We start from the raw sequence: 22,857 nt of genomic DNA, 5'->3' as shown, positions 1-22,857 counted from the left end.
ACAGAGGCTGACAGACTCAAATCATTCCTCTGCGGAACAGAATCGGCAGCTCCTTGGGCCGTTTGAACTTCTTGAGTTGGCACAGAAAGAACGTCCTTTGTGGTGCTTTTTTGATGAAGTTTTTACTGTTAGGTGTCCATTTTAAGTCTTGAGATACTGTATGATAGAACCTAGAACAGTGTTTCTCAACCTTGGCAACTTGAAGATGTCTGGACTTCAACTCCCAGAATTCCCCAGCCAGCGAATGCTGGCTGGGGGATTCTGGGAGTTGAAGTCCGGACATCTTCAAGTTGACAAGGTTGAGAAACACTGTCCTAACCACTGCTGGGGGATTCTGGGAGTTGAAGTCCGGACATCTTCAAGTTGACAAGGTTGAGAAACACTGTCCTAACCACTGCTGGGGGATTCTGGGAGTTGAAGTCCGGACATCTTCAAGTTGCCAAGGTTGAGAAACACTGACTTAGAAGGTCTCTACTGTTCCGTGACTCTGAGTTAAAAGTTAAAAGAACTGTGTGCTGGAGTCGTATAAAGACCCATCCAACTGAGACAAGGAAAGGAGGAAACCTGAACTGAGAAAAAAAGCAGAAAAGAAACCTAGATAAATAAGGAAGATGAAAAGATCTGAGATGAAAAGGACATCCTGGGAAAGCTACAATTATCTGGTTCCTCAGCAATGCTGGCTGGGGGATTCTGGGAGTTGAAGTTCACGTGCCTTAAAGTCGCCAAGGTTGGGAAATCCTAACTTTAATTAAGAGACCAGAGATGGTGGCAAGCATTTAACCATTCCATTCCCAGAACCAAGCCTCAGAGATGTCTACAAATTATTTTAATTATTTCCCTCCCTCGTGACTTGTTTTCACAACATCCCTAATCAGGGCGTTTCGGGGGATATGAAGCAATCTTCTGTCTTACCACACAATACGCCCATCCTTAAACTAATCAATGCTAAGAGGTTGTGCAAGACCAACATCCTGTGATGTAAACTGTTTTCAAACCCTTTCTCGCCTCCCATGAAGCACGTGGTGTAAACACAGCCCTTGTTTTGGTTTTTACAAGAGGCCTTGTTTCCTTGTTTATTTTTCTCTGTTTGTTTTTAATCAAGTCTGGCTTTGGTCTGGCCTCCCTTAGGAAGATTATCAAAACAAACACAGAAATGATGTGGCCAGATGGGTCTTTCCAGAAGGACTGTTGTGGGATGGGAAGGAGGATATCAGGCCAAGATTGCAAAGCCCACTTCCTCCCACTATTACTTCAGTAAAAGGAGTCCTACCACGAGAGAATATTTTACGAGCAAAAAAATGGAAAGATACACTAAGTTCCCACAATGGAAGAATAGCTAGAAATACTGATGAATCTAGCAGAGATGGCCAAATTAACTGCTGTAGTCAAGAGAATACATCCAATTTCATTTCTACTTGGAAATCGCTTCTAAATTTTGACCTTGAGACAGAAAGAAACCGAAACCTGGGGATTTGCTGATTAGATAAGTTGTTATTACAGAAATAGCTAGTATATATTAAGTACAGGTAAATCCTCGACTTAACAACCATTTGTTTAGTGACAATGGCACTTAAAAAAGTGAGCATTTTTCACCTACCTTTGCAGCATCCCCATGGCCAAGTGATCAAAATTTGGAGGCTTGGCAACTGGCATGTACTTATGACAGTAACCTTCTGATTTTGTGGCCTTTTAAAGCCAAGACAATGAAGCCAGATTCACAAAATAACCGTGTTACTAACTCAGCAACTGTAACAATTCACTTAACAACGGTAGCAAAAATGGTTGTGAAATGGAACAAAACTCGCTTAACAACTGTCTTGCTTTGCAATGGGAATTTCTGCTGAAAAAGAGTTGGAAAATATATATAATGCTTTTTTAAAAAAAAATTTACCCTTTATCGCACATTTTTCTCTTTTCCCTACTATCTTTATTTCCACTTGGAGTTTCAGTTGGATAAATTTAATGACAACATATCGAGAGAGACAAAAGGGGCCCCTACAGATCAGCAGGTAAAACCAGCTACACTACCTGAGGTTTACTCACCCTGGCACCGCCGCACCCACTCACTCAGGCCTCTGGGGAGGCCAAAACCCTCAAAACATCTGGCTGTTTGCCCAGTTCCACTGCAATCTGGCTGCCTTTTTTTTCTTTCTTCTTCTTCTAGGAAACGTGAGAAGCCCCAGAAAAAAACAAACCCTGGAATAAAAGTAAATAGCTTGTTTCGGGTCAGCGTCTCTTTGAAGTGGAAACTGGAGACAGCTGTGGTTGCAGGCGGCCACTGACGTCAGCAGTACCTGTTCCCTTGGCAGGGCTGCGGATGAAGGAGTATAATTCTGGGCTGCTAAGGGAGCTGCCCCGCTTGGTTCCAAAATATTAAGAGTGGGGGCAAGAGTTTCTCTTCTTTTTGAAACCCTCAGTTGTTTTAATTTTACAATTGAGGGAGGGGGGGATTGGCAAAGGAGAAAACAGCCCCTCCTTTTATGAAAAGAAAGGCTGAGCAAGGAACGGGCCAGAAACTTGGGGGCAAGATTGGCTGGGCATGTCTAGCAAGAGGGAGGAGCTGAAAAACTGACTGAAGGGGAAGATGGTTTTTCCACGTAAGGGAGACATTCAGCAGATGTATTCCTTGGTCAAATGGAGCGGGAAGGGACCTTGGAGGTCTTCTAGTCCAGCCCCCTGCTCAATCAGGAGACCCTATGCCATTTCAATCAGAATGGAGCTGGGAGGGACCTTGGAGGTCTTCTAGTCCAGCCTCTTGCTCAAGCAGGAGACCCTGTGCCATTTCAATCAGAATGGAGCTGGAAGGGACGTTGGAGGTCTTCTAGTCCAGCTTCTTGCTCAAGCAGGAGACCCTATGCCATTTCAATCAGAATGGAGCTGGAAGGGACCTTGGAGGTCTTCTAGTCCAGCCCCCTGCTCAAGCGGGAGACTCTATGCCATTTCAGACAAGTGACTGTCCAGTCTCTTCTTAAAAACCTCCAGTGATGGAGCATCCACAACTTCTGCTGGCAACTTCTGTTCACTGGCTAATTGTCCTCACCGTTAGGAAGTTTCTCCTCAATTCCAGGTTGCTTCTCCCCTTGATTAGTTTCCACCCATTGTTTCTTGTCCTGCCTTCAGGAGCTTTGGAATTCTGAGAGCTGAAGTCCACAGATCCTAAAGTTGCCATACTTTCCCCACCCCTGATCTGTGTGTAGGTAGACAGCAACTCAGCCCCAAATTCCCACTGCTAACACAGTTAAGTGAATTTGCCCCCATTCTACAACTTTCCGTGCCACTGTTGTTAAGTGAATCGCTGCCAGTCGGTAACAGGAATCTGGCTTCCTCATTGCTTTGCTTGTCAGAAGGTCGCAAAAGGGACACCCCCCAGGACGAAACAACCGGCCTAAGCTCAGATTTTGATCACCTGAACTTGGGATGCTGCAATGGTCTCTAGTGTCAAAAAAAAGTCCTGCGTCAATTTTTCCCCAGTGCTGTTGTAACTTGGAACGGTCACTAAACGAAATGGTTGTAAGTCGAGGAAGACCTGCTAGCAGTCAAAGAGGATTGGATGGCAGCGCATAATCATTGCCTTTGGGGTCGGCAGGAAGGCGGCCAGCGGGCAGAAGGAACGAGGCCGCCTCAACCAGCCCCAGCTGATCCGCTCTCATTAGCCTCACCCCGGCAGACGGGCGTCCCAGCATGGATTCACCTGGCGGGCGCCCGGTTGGGGATCGCCAGCTGGCCTCACCTGCGTCCCTCCCAGGCGGCATCGCCCATACCCGGCCACGCCCTCGCCGAGGATAGGCTGCCGCTGCTTTGGGCGTGCCCCGCCATTCGTCCTTGGGGTTCCTCCCGGCGGGCCCCTCCTCCCGCCCCGGGCCCCGCCCTCAAAGACCGCTAATTGGCGGGTCCTTAAAAGCGTCAACGCTGAGCAGCCGCGCGCCCTGTCCGTTTCCGGCTGCGCGTAGCGATTGGAGGAGGTCGCTGTTTGTCTCGCAGGCTCACGCGTTGCCCTGCGTGGTGCTATTGACGGAGGTCGGGCGTGAGCGGGCGGCGGGGATTGGCTGAGCGAGCCCTGGGGGGGCGTGGCCCGACGGCGCCCGCCCGCCGCCTGCCTGGAGAAGGAGCCAAACCAAGATGGCGGCGCCTGAGGCGGCCAGACCGGGACTGACCACCGAGGGCTGAAGCTGCGCCCGAGCCAGAGCATGTCGGCGCCGGACGAGCGGGAGCCCGGCAGCGGGGTGGCGGCCGCCGCCGTGGCCGGCGTGGCGGCCGCAGGGCCGCTGGTGCTGGGGGACGCGGTGGCGGCCGCGGCGGGCCCGGGCCCTGAGGAGCCGGGGCCCCCGCTTGGGGTCGGCGGGGCGGGCGCGGGGGCGGCGGCGGCGGCGGCGGCCGGCAGGGCCAGTCCGAGCCCGGCGGCGACCGAGACTCCGACGCGCCGCCAAAGAAGCGGCTCAAGCTGCCCGGCGGGGCCGAGGGCGGCGGTAGCGGCGGCGGCGGCGTGAAGCTGGAGGAGCGGCTCTACTCGGTGCTGTGCTGCACGGTGTGCCTCGACCTGCCCAAGGCCTCCGTCTACCAGGTGCGGCCAGCCCCTCCCTCCCTGGGGGTGGGGTGGGGGTCAGGGAGGGGGAGGGTCTTTCCGCTGCAGATTTGGGGGGGGGGCAGCAGTCCTGGAGGGAAGGGTGGGGGGCGAGCTCTTCAACACCCCCCTCCCAAAAAACCCATGACTGGAAGGGCTGCCTTTTTCCAGAGGCCCCCCCCCACACCCCCTCACACCCCTCACCTGGACTGCATGGCTGGGAGTGGTGGGCAGAAAAGCCTTTTGGGGAGGGGGCTCTGTAAGGGATTGGGGGGGGGGTCTCTGCAGCAAAGCCTGGCATGTGTCTGTGTCTCCCCGAGTTTTACCAGCCTGGATACCTGGAAAAGGGGCTTTCCTAGAAGCAGGGGTCTCCGACCAACCTTGCCAATTTTAAGACTGGGGAATTGCTGGGAGGGGAGAGTCCCCCACGCCTTAAAGTTGCCAAGGTTGGTTTTGGACGCCCCTTCTCTTAAGAAACGACACCCCGTAAGGTGCCTCATACACGGGTCTGTAGACCAGTGTTTCCCAACCTTTGGCAACTTGGAAGATGTCTGGACTTCAACTCCCAGAATTCCCCAGCAGTGGTTAGGACAGTGTTTCTCAACCTTGGCAACTTGAAGATGTCTGGACTTCAACTCCCAGAATTCCCCAGCCAGCGAATGCTGCATAAAGGTAGAAAACCCATTTTCTAGCTTGTCCCTTGCCCTTCCACCACCTGCTAGCCTTTCCCCTTTTGTCTGCTCATCAGGTGTGGTTCTTCTTATCGTAACATCTCCCTGTTGGGTCTTTTAGGCCGGTTTAGCGTCAGTTTTTGTAACACAGCCTTATAAAGGTTTTCTGATTGAGCCTTATTTTGAGATGCAGTGCTGTGGGGAAAGAAATGGTTCCGAGGGTTTCCCTTTCCTCCTGGTAGTATTTGAAATTTAAAATAATTGAAAATTCCAGGAAGAAGGCTTTCCATAATAAACCAAAATAAGCTATTGCATGAATTGGTCTTTTGTAGTTGGATTTATACATGTTATTGTTTTGTCATAAAAATTGGGTTCAAAACCATCCTTTATAATTGGATAGCAGACTTTTAGACCACCCAGCGCACTTACTGTTCTTAGGAATCACTGGGGTATTATCATCTTTGCTGCTTTTTCTTTTTATGAGACTGTCCATGAGAACATTTTGTATATTGAGGCTTCTGCATAAAGATATATACTGTAAACAGGCACCCTAGTTATTACAGGAAAGTATTGGAGACTGAAGGATGGAGGTATAGGAAAGAAAAGAGGAACTTATGTAGCTAGGACATTGATAGGTTGGGTTCACAAAGGTTAATTGTTTTTGACAAACATTTGCTGAACAGGTATGCTTCTCTCCCCAGTAAGGTGGTTTTAATAATACTTTGCTGCTATTTTTTTTTAACAACTAGGTGTTCAGATAAAACTGAACTGGAACACAGAAGAGTTGAACCTTTTCCTCCCAGTCCAATTTATTTCTTTTACTCAATGTAAATGTTAAGACTTGATTGTTACAAAAATGAGCAGGGAGAAGTTAAAGTTGCTTTCTAGTATGAAAGGAAGAGAGTCCACAAAAGAAGTACAGACATCTTTTAACATTCAGAATCCATGACGGGACAAGGAAGTATTTTTTTACAATTCATAGTGAATCTCCTGATTAAAAAAAGCATGTTTTAGATTTTTCAGGCTGTCGGATGAAATCAAGATGGCGGCATCAGGTGGATAGTTGTTTTTGACTCTCTTTTGGCATGAAAGAATGTTCTGCAAGGGAGCATAGGGTGGCCGGTCAAGCTGCATTCCCTTCTTAGTCTTCCAGATTGTTCTTTTGAGCAGTCTTTTTGGCTTGAGGGGAGCGCTAAGTCCTTGAGTGTCCAATCACACTTGGCCAATAAAGAATTCTATTCTATTTCTCTTTCCAGTTCCTGTCATCATTTTAGGTCAAAGAAGCCAAAATAAAAGGCTATTTGGACAAAGCAGCCAAGCAAACAAGCCAACAGTTAAATGGACTTTTGTCCAGTTATGCTTTAGTGGTTCCTTTCCTGGGAGAGGGAAGAATGGCCATCTGTTCTCTCTTCCTCCTCGGTCCCAGCTTTAAATGTTCATTTGTATTATATACATACATACATACATACATACATACATACATACATACATACATACATACATACGAGCAGTGTTTCTCAACCTTGGCAACTTGAAGATGTCCGGACTTCAACTCCCAGAATTCCCCAGCCAGCGAATGCTGGCTGGGGAATTCTGGGAGTTGAAGTCCGGACATCTTCAAGTTGCCAAGGTTGAGAAACACTGCACTAGAGATAAGATAGATAGATAGATAGATAGAGAGAGAGAGAGAGAGAGAGAGAGAGAGAGAGAGAGAGAGAGAGAGAGAGAGAGAGAGAGAGAGAGAGAGAGAGAGAGAGAGAGAGAGAGAGAGATAGATAGATAGATAGATAGATAGATAGATAGATATAAAGGGGACTGAATTCAACCAAGTTGTGTGACCATGTAATAGTGGCATGTAATCTATGTTGGTTAAATTTCTAAATGTAAAGGTCATGACCATGGTTGTGTGGCATCTGAAATCTCCATGGTATTTTCTGTCTGTGGCATAGAATTGTGCCATCATCATCAAAATGATAGTGAAGTATAATTAAACTCTGGGCCAAGGAAATTATTTGCAGGAGTAAAACCTCTGCACTTGGCATTTGGTGATGGCTGCCCTCTTGTCTAAGACCACATAGAGTAGCAGAACTCTCAGGCAGGGGTCCCCCAAACGTGGCAACTTTAAGACTTGTGAACTTCAACTCCCAGAATTCCCCAGCCAGCCATGCTTGAAGCATCTTTCTAAATTGCCAAGTTTGGAGAGTCCTGCTCTAAAGTAACAGGCTTAACAGGTCTCTATCAGACCTTCATGGAGGTGCATGCTTCTACCTTCTCCTCTATTTCCATGTGCAAGGTCCTCCCCGCATAGAAGTCAACCAGGGTTGGAGTCCCAAACAATAGATCCTACTTGCCCTTTTTCTTTTTTCTTTTCCTAGATATGAGTAGCCTAACAAACCTAGTTAGTGTGGCCAATAAGGAGGTGTGGCATATTTGTGGCATTGAGGCTTGTTAAGTTTCCGCTTGTTTTTCTTTCCTGGGGATTCCAATAATTCTTATTGATTTAAAAAAATGCTTTGGCTATTTTGGAAAAGCATTGTATTCCTTCATAATGTGGGTTGGGGGGAAATGGTTGGAGGCAGGGATCAGGCTGTTTTGTGGGAAGGGTGTGTGGCTATATTCCTACTTCTGGCTCCTAATTTTCCTTGGAGCCCTGGAGTTCTACCTGTTGCTGGGAATGCCACGCCTTGCCTCACGATGAGCGTGAATGGGAGGACTGGCATGGAGTGGAATATTTACCTCTCAGAGGTGTCTTTCTGGGTCTCCCAGCAGCTCAAGTCAACTGGCTGGTAGCTGGAATCTGGAATCCTGTTGGCATCACAAGTGGCTCTTGTCATGTAGACCACTAGATGGGCGGTCTTAATGGTACAGTTGGATCAGGGACCAGATGGCAATGCTGATCATGTGGCAGGCCCCCTGCTACAGGGCACTTTCTCAGTCTGAGCTCCTTGGCATGATCCTGGGGTTGGCAAGGTGGAGTTCCTGAGGCCGATTGTTCCCCAGAGCCTTGGCTTGCCTAAGACTTCGTACAACTCTAGATCTACCGTGTGACATCCAGTATCCGGTGCATATTTGAAGGTCACATCCTAGTTTTCGTTTTCTCGCGATCCAAGGTTTCAGAGGTGTTAACATCTGCCCCTTCTCACGGCCAAATCGTGACTGCTTATAGGGCAGAAGTCTCCAAACATGGCAAGACCTGGGGACTTCAACTTCCAGAATTCCTCAGCCAACATAGCTTCATAGGAGCTGAAGTCCACAAGTCTTAAAAGTTGCCAAGTTTGGAGGCCACAAAGCTCCAGAGCAGTGTTTCTTAACCTTGGGGACTTTAAGTCCCGTGGACTTCAACTCCCAGAATCCCCCAGCCAGCATAGCTGGCTGGGGAATTCTGGGAGTTGAAGTCCACGGGACTTAAAGTCCCCAAGGTTAAGAAACACTGCTCCAGAGGGAGGAAGGGCCCATTTAATTGAGCTGCCTGTAGGCCCTTAATGGTTTCCAGGGGTTTGCATGGAGAGCTTTTGGAATGGGTGGCAGGCAAAGATTGCCAAGGCCTTGACCTTCTGATGAAATAGTAGCTTTGCTTTGGATACAATTGCACCTTTCGCTGACCTTCCCATCAGGATAATGATCAGGTGAAAGATTCCTTTAGACCAGTGGTTCTCAACCTTCCTAATGACCCTTTAATACACTTCCTCATGTTGTGGTGACCCCCAACCATAAAAGTATTTTCGTTGTTGCTATGTAACACCGGGAGCCACCAAACCTGGGTGGGTGTGGCCAACTCAATATCACTCCCACCCAGTCACATGACATCCCCCCCCCACATGCCTACCAAGGTTTCATGGCTCTGTTTTCTGTGGGATTAGGGTCCCTCTCTTTTCTCTCCCCCTCCCTCTCATTTCTGTTTTTCTCTATTTTTCCTCTCCCTTTCCCTTCTTCCTTCCTTTCTCTCCTTTCCTTTCCCTCTTCCTTTTTCTTCCTTTCTCATTGAATACGATAGCAAATCCAAAATAAAGTTATTAATTGTAGAAAATGGCTTCTCTGGAATCTTTTCATAGTGAACTCTTAAGTTGATAGAAGCTGGCAAGATTGTACTAACAGCAATAGGATATATATTTTGATTTCTTTTGAGTTTGACAATACAATATGTTATCCAAAATTATAAATAATTTATTTTCAGATGCATTTTTTTTTTGCCATCCCTTATTATTTTCTTTAAAAAGAAATCAGGCTTGCTTCCAATTTGTGCCTTCTGTCAAACTGCAGTTTTCTTGGCAAGAGATCTAGCTTGCCATTGCTTTCGTCATAGGTCTGAGAAAGTTTCTTTTTTCTCTCTTTTCTCTTCCTTTCTTTCCCCCTGATTTGTTTCCCTCTCTTTTCCCTCTCTCTCATTCTCTCCCTTCAGCTCTCTTTCATTTCTTTCTCCCTTTCCCCCCTCTCCCTCTAATTTGTTTCCCTCTATTTTCCCTCTCTCCCATTCTCTCCTTCCAGCTCTCTTTCATTTGTCTCTCTCTCTCTCTATATATATATATATCTTTCTACCCCTTTTCTCTTTCATCTCTTTCTTGCGCGTGCAAACAAAATACCCTCCTGGGCCAGGATCACGGCGGCGGAGACAGCGACTCCTTCCGCTGCCGCCACTGAGAAGTGAGTAGCTGGCTGCGCTGCGCAGGAGACTCCTCAGCACCAGACTCCGGTCGGTCCCCTACGTGTTGGCTCATGAAAGAGCCGGAGCAGCCGTCTCTGGATGCAGAGAGGGAAGAGCTCCAGAGCCCCGCGCAAGGAGAGCCCTGTGCAGCGCAGGAGAACCGGAGCTCTTCCCTCCCTGCACCCAACCAGCTGCTGCTGCTCCCCATTCCCCTCTTTCCTGAGCCAACACGAAGGGGACCGCGGCTTGCGCTGACCTGAGTCTGGCGCTAAGGAGTCTCCTGCGCAGCGTGGCTCCCCTGCGCTGCGTACCCAGTTACTCCCCTCATTGCGCAGTGGCAACAGCGGGAGGAGGGTCGTTGTCCCCTCCGCCTTGGTCCTGGCCCAGGAGCGTATTTCGCTTGCACGTGCGCAAGAGGTGACCGCGAGAAAAGGGCCGGAGCTCCTCCCGACACTCAGTTGCCTGCAAAGGATGCAGAATCGCAAAAGCAGGCGAGAGGCTTGTGTCTTCTCGGGGCGGAGGGCAGATTGCGCGATTGGGTCAGCAGAGAGATTGCTAAGCATGGGTAACGGGCTTAAGAGGGAATCTCAGCGTACGCGCATCCCACGTTCCTTTATTTTATTTTCCCTGCCTTGTTTTACGCCTCAGAAATGGTACCTCTTGGCTTCCGTAGCTCTGCCCATCAACCTCCATCACTTGGAGCTAGCTGCTTTCCCAGCGCCCTCTGTGCTGCGCGCGTTTCTCTTTCCCCCCTCCTCGCCTCCATTCCGGCTCCTACTTTTCCCCCCCACCCACCACACACACACCCCTCCATCCACCGCGCAGGGAATCCAAGCTGCTCCTTCCCTTCGGGACTGGCTTCTCGCCAGCCTCTCCTCCGCGGGTGGCTCCTCGGTGACCCCTGTGAAAAGGTCTTTCGACCCCCAAAAGGGGTGGCGACCCCCAGGTTGAGAACAGCTGCTTTAGAAGCTTCTTGCAAAGATTAGAGAGCAGGGGTTAGTTTTCTGCAGAGCGGCACAGAACAGATCCAACCCAAGGGATGCCCAAAGCGCCAGTGATGAACCTAATCAATAAGGGACCTCTGCTGTGGCAATAAGGCAAAATAGCACGATTTCTCCAGATTCTTCTGTGGGTAAATTGTGATCCGGTGACTCTCTTCATGTGTTCTATAGAACAGTGTTTCCCAACCTTGGCAACTTGAAGATGTCCGGACTTCAACTCCCAGAATTCCCCAGCCAGCGAATGCTGGCTGGGGAATTTTGGGAGTTGAAGTCCGGACATCTTCAAGTTGCCAAGGTTGGGAAACACTGCTTTAGAAGAAGGGGATGTAACTCCTTCTTTGCAAGTGGCGGTGAGGCACCCTTTTCTCAAGTAGCCATTGCTTAACCCAGGTATACTGGACAATTGTTGATCTGTCTCTAACCTCCCCTTTTGGTTGCGGAGAAAGTTAGGCTGCTATTGCAGACAACCTTGGAGGAAAAGTTAATCCGGTTCTGTATGAAGATGATGTTGCATTGATTTTTAGCTATGTCTCTCCAGAGATTGTTACCTTCAGTGGCCATGCAAAATATGCCTTTTCAGCCACTCACCCCTTCTGCAAAAGCGTACACTGATTCATAATTCACCCTTTCCTTTCTGGCTTTTAAGAAGATGGCAAAAACCTCCTCATTCCCTCAAGCCAAGGGTTGTGAGTTTGGACTTCCTTTCATTATTGTTAATGTTAGTATTCAGGACTTCCGATTCCACAGGAGTATTTCCAGTCGCTGTTCTTAGCCAATTGTAGGTTTTTAATCTCAAAGTGTACTGGGGGATTGTACTTGGAGTCGCAGACTGGAGCTGCTTATTCGCCCTGTAAATAATTGCTCTATTTAAAGCACTCATGGTTTTCCTCATTGGGACTCAGGAGGGATTTTTTTTGGAACTTTAATAAAATTAGTTGATCTTGGTTTAAAATCTGTAGAACTGAAGAAGTGAGAGTGATGTTCTCTTCGACGCTGTAGGACTGGAACGTTGAACAGAACAAGGGCTGGTATAAATGGAGCCATTGTTCTACTCAAGACATAGGATGAGTATGATCAGGAAAAGGTTTCGTGGAAAAGACTGTTGGTCACTAAGAATATGGACCTGTAGCACAACAGGATATAAGGTGACTTCTACTTTTTCCTGTTGTTTTTCTCAAAGCTACAAAAAGGGCATAGTGCATTTTTCTTGTTATCAAGATATATGGCTGCCCCTTTAGAAACCATTGTTAAATAAACACGGGAAAGACTATTCTGTATCCAGGCAGAAAAGACCATACTATAAGTACGTCTGGATCTTTCTTAACAACTTATTTCCTTATCTCTGAAAAGATCCTGGGGAGAAAATAGCAGAAACCCGACTTCTTCCTCTCTGTCTCTGTAGTATTAAAACCCTAGGGCTTGATAAAATTTAGTTTCATGAATTAATAATTCTTAATCTGAAATTTCAGGGATCTAGGAAAAAAATTGATTTGCAACATCGCTGAAACAATTTGATTCTGGAATCCGTCTGGAAAATGGCTGATCTTGGGTCCAGCTGTGTCCTGGTACCTGATAACCTCCTGTAGGCAGTGCCAACCAGTTAATTTGTTGAGTCTGGATATGTAACGGAAGAACAGTTGGGAGGGACCTTGGAAGTCCCAACCCCCCCTGCCCAAGGCCAAAGACTCTATACCAGTTCAGACAAATGGTGGTCTAATCCAGTGTTTCTCAACCTTGGCAACTTGAAGATGTCCGGACTTCAAGTTGCCAAGGTTGAGAAACACTGGTCTAATCTCTTCTTAAAACCTCCAGTAATGGCGCACCCACAGCTTCCAGAGGCAAACCATTCCACTGATTAATTGCTCTAGCTGTCTGGAAATCCCTCCTTATTTCTAGATTGGAACGCTCCTCGGTAAATTCCTGTCCGTCCTTTCTTGTCCTGCTTATAGTGCCAACCCTTTCTTTTTAGCAACTATTTCATTAATTGGAGAAACTCCCTTGAAGTGATAGCTGGGTGAACAAATATTTCGTATAACAAGAGGCCGGCAATGATTATACTGAGCAGTGCTTTTGAAGTTTTGAAAGCCTCCCACAAGAAATCTATCTACTGATTTCTTCCAGGGTTTTTTTAACATCTGTTGGCAATAATGACCAGGACCTTCCTCTTCGCGCTGTCCCTCGTCTCTTGGGTGGAGGTGAAGTTGTTTGAAAGTCACAAAGAAGGAAAACAGTGGGATAATTGAGTAAAGTTCTCTTACTGAGCTGGGAGCTATTGGAGTACAGATAACGAGGCGTTTAAAGCAGCCGATGCTTTGATTGCAGGATTTGGGGGAGTTTCAGTGGAAACAGATGTGTCTGCCTTTCCTTGGAGTTGCAGCCAATTATTATGTTTAAACACTGACCTTCAACGAAAAGGATTATATCTTTATTGTGCAACTGCGAAGTGGTAGTGCAGCACAGGTAATCCTTGACTTCACAACCACAACTGAGCCCAAAACTCAACTCCCCGTGGAGATTCGAACCCTCACCACCCTCCAGGCCTTCCGCAAAGCCCTTAAAACTTGGCTGTTCCGACAGGCCTGGGGCTAAAGAACTGTTGCCCCCGGCTCGAATTGGTATGACTGTTGTGTTTTAATTATGCATTGTTTTTTGTGTTGTTTTAAATTTTTTGTTTGTACCCCCCTTCCCTGGTTGAGTTGTGAGCCGCCCTGAGTCCCCTTCGGGGGAAAAGGGCAGCATATAAATAAAATCAACATTCAACATTCAAAAAGTATTTTATCCTAAGTGAGGCATTTGTTAAGTGATTTTTGCCAGCCTTCCTTGCCACCGTTAAGAGCCGAGGTGGCGCAGTGGTTAGGGTGCAGTACTGAAGGCCACTTCAGCTGACTGTTATCTGCAGTTCAGCGGTTCTAATCTCACCGGCTCAAGGTTGACTCAGCCTTCCATCCTTCCGAGGTGGGTAAAATGAGGACCCAGACTGTGGGGGCGATATGCTGACTCTGTAAACCGCTTAGAGAGGGCTGGAAGCCCTATGAAGCGGCATATAAGTCTAACTGCTATTGCTAAGTGAATCACTGCAGTTGTTAAGTTAGTGACATTGTTGTTAAGTGGCTCTGGCTTCCCCATTGACTTTGCTTGTCAGAAGGTCTCCAAATGGGATCGCATGACCCAGGGACACTGCGACGTTGTCAAGCATCTGAGTTGTGGAGCATCTGAATTTTCATAACATGATGCTGCAATGGCCATAAAAGTGGGAAACGGTCGTAAGTCTCTCTTTCAGTGCTGTTGTAATTTCGAACAGCCACTAAATGAACTGTGCTAAGTCAAGGAGTACCTGTAATCTAAGGAGATGAACGGCCAGCAGTCTTGAATGCTATCAACATCCAGGAGAGGCTCTCCTTTCTGAAGAGCTTGGGATCATAAATAGCCTTGTTGTAGCAGATGGAAATCGAGATGGTGATCAGGATGTTAGACTCGGAAGTTGAAAATCTTTCCGCAGGGGCAAATGTCTTCCATGACACCCCCAAGAACACGCGTGGATGTAATCAGCCGCAGCTGACTTTAGAAAAGCACGGATTGATTGCTTTGGGAAGCCAAGTAAGCACACATTGTACTCTATTCACAGCAGGATTAATCAGAATAGAGCTGGAGGGGACCTTGGAGGTCTTCTAGTCCAACCCCCTGCTCAGGCAGGAGACCCTGTACCATTTCAGACAAATGGCTGTCCAGTCTTTTCTTAAAAACCTCCAGTGATGGAGCCCCCACATCTTCTGGAGGCAAATTGTTCCACTGGTTTATTATTCTCACTGTTAGGAAGTTTCTCCTTAGTTCCAGACTGCTTCTCCGTTTGATTACTTTCCACCCATTGCTGCTTCTCTTGCCTTCTGGTGCTTTGGAAAATAAATTGACCCCCTCCCTTTCTTTGTGGTAGCCCCTCCAATATTGGAAGACTGCGATCATGTCCCCCCCCCCCCAGTCCTTCTTTTCTCTAGACTGGCCATCTAGCATAGCCCCTATCAGGGTGGGCAACAGGTTGAGAAACACTGCTTTATAGGCTACCTGGTCAATCACAGCTTCTTTCAGCTGTTGGGTGTATCTGCTTCGCTGGCATCAACCCAGCCTGTTCGTTGCTTGCCCCTTATTCTTGTTCCACGAACCGTTCCTAGCATCACTGCTCTCTCCAATGAATTTGCATGCTTAACATGGCCAAAGTAAATCAGATGCGGTCTTATGATTTTACCGTCTAATGCAGTGTTTCTCAACCTTGGCCACTTGAAGATGTCTGGACTTGAAGTCCCAGAATTCCCCAGCCAGCGAATGCTGGCTGGGGAATTCTGGGACTTGAAGTCCAGACATCTTCAAGTGGCCAAGGTTGAGAAACACTGGTCTAATGATATGTCTGGTTTTATACACTTTAACGCCTCCCTCTTGGTTGTTCTGCACCCCGGTTCAAAGGCGTCAATTCTGTTCTTAATGTCCAACTCTCACACCCATACGTCATCACAGGGGAGATTGTTGCTCTAACTAGCCTGCTTTTGTATTTATTTATTTTATATTTTTAAACAGTTAATAATCCTTAAAAGGACAGGTCAAAAGCTTTTGGGAAACCCATGCATGTCATGTTGATGGGGGGGACAACTCCATTTGCCCATTGACAATTTTCTCCTGCCTAGCTACAGACAGCTCAGTTGGTATCATGTGTAAAACTGGAGGGTTGTTTCCCACCCACCTCCCCGTGCTGCTCATGAGGCTGTATTTATTTAAACAGCAGGGTACAAGTGATTTTGCCTGCTCTTGAAAAGCTGAACAGGAGCAGCCTTGGCTGATACTTAAATGGAAGACGCAGCAGAGCTAAAGACTAGACAGGGAAATTGGAAAAGCATTGTAGAAGAAGTTCACCCGAAGACTACCTGGATGTATCCATGAAGTCAGGAGTTGGGCTTGATTCAAAAGATGATAGATAAGTCTTTGAAGGTGGAAGGGTGAGGCTTCCCTGGGTAATTTGCTGGCTCCACATTCCGGGATTGTAATTAATTTTCACCTGTTGAGTCACAATAACTCAAAGATTGGATGCCGTTCCTTGACAGTCGATTTCCCTAGCTTGAACGGGAGCAGCGTCTTCATAGTAGAAGGGCCTGAAAAGAATGTTCCATCATCACCTGTCTGGTCTGTGACCTGTAAAAAACCCTCCTCCACCTTCCTCGGTTCCACGAGAGGCCTTCAGAGTTGCTCTGGTGCCTGTTTTGGGAAAGGCTGGGTTCTCCCCTCTGGAGTTTACATGGGCCCTGAGGGGTTTAAAGCAAGAATGTGGAATGTGGTTGTGGTCTGTAAGATGCCTATGCAGAGGTGGGCAGCACTTCGAATTCTTTCTCTGTCTGCGCTGTTTCTTACTGGAAGAGGCACCATCTTTTTGTAGCTGTATGCAGAGATGCCATGAGGGCCTTAACCGAACAAATGCAGCTTTAATATAGCATTTTTAATGAGATGTTAGTATGTTTTGACAATTAATTGCTTTGATATTTCTCATTTTCTTTTAAAAAACACAAATATTTCATCATTCGTCAATCATTAAAACATTGAAGTACAATTTTTTTTGTATGCCCCTCCCTCCCTCCAACCCCCCCCCTCCTCCCCCCCGACTTCCCAGAACCCGTACACGGTATGGATTTTTAACTAACACAGTCTAAAATCTATTGAGAAAAAAGAAATAAAGAAATTAATGACATTCTACATTGACCTTAGCTTCTTCTTACTGAAGTAACTTTTAACAGTTTAAATCATTTCTGATCTTAAGCATAGGCTAACTGGAATTTCTTGGTCCTGTATTTATTTTGTATATAGTCAATAAATGCAGCTTTAAAATGACAGCACCTGAGAGGTTTTTGGTGCTCTCTGAGCTTGGGGGTTTTCTTGCAAGCGCTCCACGGCCCAAACTAGGGAACACCCTCAGTGCTAGCGCTGATGATTGACCTAGTTCAGTAACGAAACATCTGCAAGAAAACTACCTAGCTCAGAGACAACTCCCCCCCCCACCCCTCATGTCAATCCTGAGCTCCAACTATTCTCCTTTCTCAATACCAGCACCTGCCTGAGCATCCTGTGGAGGGCAGGGCTGCTGAGCCATTGTAAAAGCAGCTAAAAGGCAGGGGTGTTTCCATGCCTTCTGTTGGAGAAGGCCTCTGAAGTTCTGCTTTCCCTTTCTCCCCCCCCCCCCCCCCCACAGTGTACAAATGGCCACTTGATGTGTGCGGGATGCTTCATCCACCTGCTCGCAGATGCCCGGCTGAAGGAGGAGCAGGCTACCTGTCCCAACTGTCGCTGCGAGATCAGCAAGAGCCTTTGCTGCCGAAACCTGGCGGTGGAAAAAGCCGTGAGCGAACTTCCCTCGGAGTGCGGCTTCTGCCTGAGGCAGTTCCCTCGCTCTCTCCTGGAGAGACACCAGAAAGAAGAATGTCAGGACAGGTAAATGGCACGGATTGCTTTCTAGAATGGTGCAAAAAAAGAAACGGAGAGAGAGAGAGAGAGAGAGAGAGAGAGAGAGAGAAAATGGAAGGGAAAACGACGAGAGCTGCCTTTGGCACTCTGTTAGGGTGGAAGAATGCAGCTCCCGGGATTCCCTTGGGATTCTGGGAAAGGGGAGCTCCACACTTTTGAGAGGGCCTCTCACCTTGGCTGCCTGAAAGGATAGGTAGATCCCGGAATGCTGGTGGCAGGCAGGGACATCCGTGCCAAGGGGCTGTTCAGAGGTAAATTGTAGGGTGCGTTGCCTGATGTGATGCGTTTGATAAAGAAAGAGATCGAGATAGTTAAATTCTGAGAGGATGGAGCATGATTGAAATTAAAATCTTCCCATGTTATACTCTTAATACAGGGGGCTCCAAATAGTCCAACTTTTAAGACTTGTGAACTTCCAACTCCCAGAATTGCTCAGCCAGCCACGGCTGAAGTCCATAAGTTGCCATGGCTGAGGAATTCTGGGAGTTGAAGTCCAAAACTCTTGCCAAGTTTGCGGATTCCTATTCTATATAGAGCCTCACTTGATTATATAAATGAGGGAATATACCAGACTGAAAGGAGAAGGTGCATGTTCGAATGTAGTGACCCTGGATTTAGAGGCTTCTACGAATAAAATCCGATTCGTTCTATTCCACAGTTCAACCCTGAGCGACAAACATTCTTCTGTACTTCTGTACTGTATTTAGTTTAAATGAATGTTGGGCTCTTGTGCGTGGTAGGATTAGACGGCCTGGTCGTTTCTTTCATGGAGCAAATCGTCTCCGGGGCAAACACTGAAGTCTCTGGGCCTCCGAGCGTTGCCCTGTCCCATTCTGGCCCACTGCGGTCTCCGTCGCGCAGCCTTTCCTTCCCGCTCATCGCAGGCCTGCCCCGCTTTCCATCTGCAGGGTGACTCAGTGCAAGTACAAGCGGATTGGGTGCCCGTGGCAGGGCCCTTACCACGAACTCACGGTCCACGAAGCGGAGTGCACCCACCCCACCAAGACGGGGAACGAGCTAATGGAGATTCTGGACGAAATGGACCAAACGCATAAACGGGAAATGCAGCTCTACAACAGCATCTTCGGCCTGCTCAGCTTCGAGAAGATCGGTTACACAGGTAATTATTGGGGGCCGGCCAGGACGCCAGCACTGACGGGGATGACGCTCCTGCGTGTGGTTTTCTCCTGGCGTCTCGTTTCGGTGGTATCTGTTGATTAACTTATTTCTCTTACCTAACATGCAGAGACTCTGCTGTCCAGACAGGGCCGCCTACCCCAAATGTTGATTCCTGGAGATTTCCCTCTGGTTGGTTTGAGAATCCAAGTTTAAGGGAAGCCCAGGGTTTAGTTGTACTTGTGGCAACACTGAAGCACTTGGAGGGAGGGAGTTGTGGAGGGGGGGGGGATTGGCAGGTTCTGTGTGTCCAATTGGGGCCGCTTGAGGAGAGAACCACAGGCGGCTTCCTTCTGCTGATTACGCCCCCTGCAGCCCTGGTGACACGGGGAAGAAGGACCGTTCCTAAGTGCAGGTAAGATGTGGCAGCCAGAGATGGCCGGCAGGCAAAAAGAAACGAAAGTCAACCCGGGTTCTGCTCCTTTCTCTTCTTCTGTGTCTACTAAATGCTGAGTTTTTTCTCTCGTTTGGAATTCTGCTGTTTTTAATAGCGTCTCCCCGGTGAGCTTTATGCAAAAGCCCTTTCTTTTGGGATGAAATGTGTCAGCATTTCTAGCTGCCACGTCGCTCAGGCGGGTGAGTGTCCTCTTGGTTGCTGTAGGCATTCTGAAAGTTTGCAGTGGCTTGTCATTTCCTGGTATGAAAAATGCCTCTGGTTTCCATGACCGTGTTCACAAAGTTCCCAACCTCTGCATGCATTCAGTGTCAGAAAGGTAAATGCGCCAGGTGGGGAAGGAGAGCAATGTGGGTTTAGCCCGGTGGACCTAAATTGCCTTCGCAGGTAAGCTTGGCTCTCTCTCTCTCTCTCTCCGAATCTCCCAGGAGGCTCAAAGCAGATTCCGCAGAATTGCATGGAAAAGGCTCTGTCAGTGGCTGTGGGGTTTCTTGAGGAAAATAGATGCTGAAATCTCCTTTCCTTTCCTATAAATATTCACGTTTTCTACAGAAAGAGCCTCCCTGGATATAATCCGCTCTCGGACCCAACCAAGGCTGGAGCCTCAGAGAACACACCGGAGTCTGTTTCTTAGCCAAGTTAAAGGTGCTTAGAGCTCAAAAAGAGAGACAATGGGAGTCCACGGTGTGGAATTCCGGCTGTGAAGAAAGGTGACCAGCTCTCTCTCTCTCTGCTGAAAACTACTTGATCCTAGAGCTGGAACAGTTTGGTGGGTGGGAGCGGGGAAACGATCCAAGGAGGAGATCCTGATGCTGCCAGATTTGGACTCCCCGAGGCAATGGCTCTCCTGCAGAGCCCAGCAGCGCCCTAGGGGCAGCGCTGAGGGGCTGGGGGGTTGGTGGAGCGGGGGGGCAGCCTGCCCAGGTTGGAAGTCAGAAGCAGGGAGGTGGCGATCCCCCCTCGGGATGTTCTCAGACCCTGTGCCCCTCTGCCTGTGAGAGAAGAGAGGCACAGACCCTCCTCTGCTTAGGAAAGAGACGGCCTGTAGCCGGCCGGGTGGTGCTGCTTTAACACCGAGAGAGCGAAAGTGCTGATTGTGTGGCTTGAATAACTCCATCGCCTCCTTTGTCCAGGTTTTGCTGCCGTGCCCTCCTAACCGTCCTCTGGAAACACCGACGAAGCCAAACTTGCCCACAGAGGTGCCCCGTCCCTGAGTTTGTGCTGGGAGAACTCCATTGGTTTGGGACACCAAAGACTTGTAAAAAAATTACCGGGCCAACAATCTTGATATAAACTTGAATCACCCAAAACACTCGGTGGACTCTCGAGGGTTTTAACAGACTTGACGCTGGACTGGGCTGAGCCGTGTTTTGGGGTGGGGGGGCCGGGTCTAAAACTTGAGTCTTCGAAATGATTTGGTGTACTGTTCTTTGTCTTCATGTATTTCCCCTTCCCCTCCAAGGCTGTTCTGCCCTGTTTTTTAAAGCAAAAACGAAGTTGCTTCTCCAGCCACTTAGTTTGGTTTTGCATTTTGACGATGCCTAACTGTGCCTTCTCATCTGTGTATTGTGAATGGTAATAAAATAAAGGTGCCATCTTCCCTGACTTTGTCTGATCTGGTTTTTATGCATCACCTCACTTGGTCTGGGACCCCTAAGGGCTCCAGGGCCGCCTGCCTTGTTGACTTGGGGAGCCATCTCCTTGGCTGCTCTTCGGTCTCCCAAGACGTCTCCCGTGGACCCTGGAAGAGAGGCCTCCCAGCTGCTGTCCGCGAAGGCCCGGCCTTGGCTGTGACGTCGCGGGGCCACGGCAAAAGTGCTGGTGGTTGCTGGCTGTGGAGGACGGCCGCCTAGGTAGCCCCGAGGCTGCAGCCACTTTGATGCCAAGAGCCGGAGGAGGCCGGAAGACCGAAGAGGCCCCCGCGACGGCGAGAGCTTCTGCCCCTTTGGAGAAGGCAGGGGCGCGGCCATCCTGCGCCTGCACCTCACCTGTCCCCGACTCTCGGGCTGGCTTATTGTCACATGGCCGAGGGCGTTCTTCCGTGGCTGCAGATGGAGCCTCCTCGGCCGTGGTTGGATTGACCGTCTCCGAGCTTCCCCGTTGCTTCTCTCTTTCCCAGTCTTGAGCCACGATGAAACTTGTGTTGTTGTGGTGGTTTTGCCGTGATGAGATGCATTGATTTTTATCTGCTTTTCTCCTCCTCCCCCACAAGCCACATTGCTTCTGCCCCTCACTAGCTCTGAATGGCCACCCTCACCCTTGTCTCCTGTCCGAGAAGGCCACGCGCAGTAGCCACAGGTAACTCGAGCTTTGTTTCTTCCTGCTTCCGGTTCCCCTCGTTTAATTGTGCTTTTCCTTTTTTCTTTTTGTCTCTTCTGTCTCTCTTTCCCCACCTCCCTCCACGCCCCCCACCCCCCAAACGCCCTTCCTTCTCGCTGTCTTGCAGAGGTTCAGTTTCGCCCGTACCGGACGGACGACTTCATCACCCGCCTTTACTACGAGACGCCCAGGTTCACGGTGCTGAACCAGACGTGGGTCTTGAAGGCCCGGGTGAACGACTCGGAGCGCAACCCGAACCTCTCCTGCAAGCGCACCCTCTCCTTCCAGCTCATCCTGAAGAGCAAGGTCAGCTCGCCCATGGAGTGCTCCTTCCTGCTGCTCAAGGGACCTTACGACGACGTGAAGATCAACCCGGTCATCTACCACTTCGTCTTCTCCAACGAGAACAACGAGACCGAGTACATGCCGCTCCCCATCATAGACTCTGTGGAATGTAACAAACTCCTCGCCGCCAAGAACATCAACCTGCGCCTCTTTATATTCCAGATACAGAAGTAAGCATATAAGCTCACCTGGGAGAGTGACCGAGGGAGAGCGAGAGGGGGAGAGAGAGAGACAGAGAGAGAGGGGAGACAGAGCACGCACCACTCAACCAGAGTTACCTCGTACGGCTGCCTCGGCCCCCTCCCAACTCCACAATTATCCAATTATTTTAACAAAAAGCGGACATTTTTTGCATGTGGGGCAGGCGACCGTAGTCGCTGCCTTCTTTGACTCCCCCTGTTTGTGCCCCCCCTCCCCAAAAAGGCGACCGGGGAGTTAGCTTGATGCAGGGTACTGAGGAGGCCTGAAAAGTGGGGGGGGGGTCTCAAGGGGATCTACCAGTCAATACATTGTGAAAAGGCCGCATCTGTCTCATGGTTGTGTGTGATCTCCATGATGGGGGGGGTCCCTGTTGGGAGTGGGGTGGGGAGGAGCCCCCCCCCGTCCTTCCATCCTGGGGGGGGTGGGGTGACCTTCGACCTAAGTATTATGGAGCATCTGGAAATGCTGGGCAGGTCTTGTTGCATCGGGAGAAAAAAAGGGTGCGTGGGGGGTGGGGATTCTGCAGTTGGGTAGCTTCAGGGACCCCTAGGAACAGGGGGGGGGGAGGCGGTGTGTTGCCAGCCAGTCTCTTACTTGGAGTGCATGCCACAGGGCCGGGATGCCAGGCTCTGCCAAGCGGTGCTTCATGCTGAGAACAAGCAGAGCAACCAAACGTCCACGAATGTATCAGTCCAGGGGGTTCTCCCTGCTGGCCTCCCCCTCGCCCCCTCCCCGGCTTTTTTCCCACTGTGGCTGCGTTGGTGACTTTTTCCCATAATGCCAGGTTTCTGGGAGGCCAACCAGAGAGCGAGCGAGCGAGAGAGGCCTCCTCCAGCAGCTGCTCCCTTCTGGCAAGAAGCAGCACCCTCCAAGTGGCTTCAATTGCACTTCACAAAAGCACCCAGGGGACCCCCTTTCTGGTGGGTTCCCGACGCTGTCCTCTTTTGTTTAGCTCCCCCACCCCCCCCTCAGGCCAACGACCCCTCCCTGGGCAAAGAAGTGGCATCGAAGCGACCCAAATCAGTTCTTCTCGGAATGCAGGGTGATTTCTT

General features: G+C 49.1%; 1 protein-coding gene across 1 annotated transcript; it reads left to right on the top strand.

The window, feature by feature from the left end:
- Positions 1-4,247: 4,247 nt before the first annotated feature.
- On the top strand, positions 4,248-22,126 carry ZFTRAF1 (zinc finger TRAF-type and ring finger containing 1). Its single transcript, XM_087706551.1, has 4 exons — positions 4,248-4,561; positions 17,099-17,337; positions 18,279-18,490; positions 21,387-22,126. Exons 2-4 carry the CDS (start codon positions 17,117-17,119, stop codon positions 21,776-21,778), a joined length of 825 nt encoding a protein of 274 aa, XP_087562677.1. The 5' UTR covers positions 4,248-4,561; positions 17,099-17,116; the 3' UTR covers positions 21,779-22,126.
- Positions 22,127-22,857: the final 731 nt, after the last annotated feature.

Source organism: Thamnophis sirtalis, unplaced genomic scaffold, assembly GCF_051295495.1.
Source record: "Thamnophis sirtalis isolate CommonGarterSnake01/CBP01778 unplaced genomic scaffold, rThaSir2_p1.2 scaffold_2, whole genome shotgun sequence".
Taxonomy (NCBI): domain Eukaryota; kingdom Metazoa; phylum Chordata; class Lepidosauria; order Squamata; family Natricidae; genus Thamnophis; species Thamnophis sirtalis.
This window is presented reverse-complemented; position numbering and strand designations above follow the sequence as displayed.

What these genes read in the sequence shown, in the direction of transcription:
- ZFTRAF1 (XM_087706551.1), top strand. Translation starts at nt 17,117, where the DNA reads ATGTGTGCGGGATGCTTCATCCACCTGCTCGCAGATGCCCGGCTGAAG. An exon ending in AAAGAAGAATGTCAGGACAG is followed by an intron (nt 17,338 to 18,278) that starts GTAAATGGCACG and finishes TTCCATCTGCAG; the next exon opens with GGTGACTCAGTGCAAGTACA. An exon ending in CGAGAAGATCGGTTACACAG is followed by an intron (nt 18,491 to 21,386) that starts GTAATTATTGGG and finishes GCTGTCTTGCAG; the next exon opens with AGGTTCAGTTTCGCCCGTAC.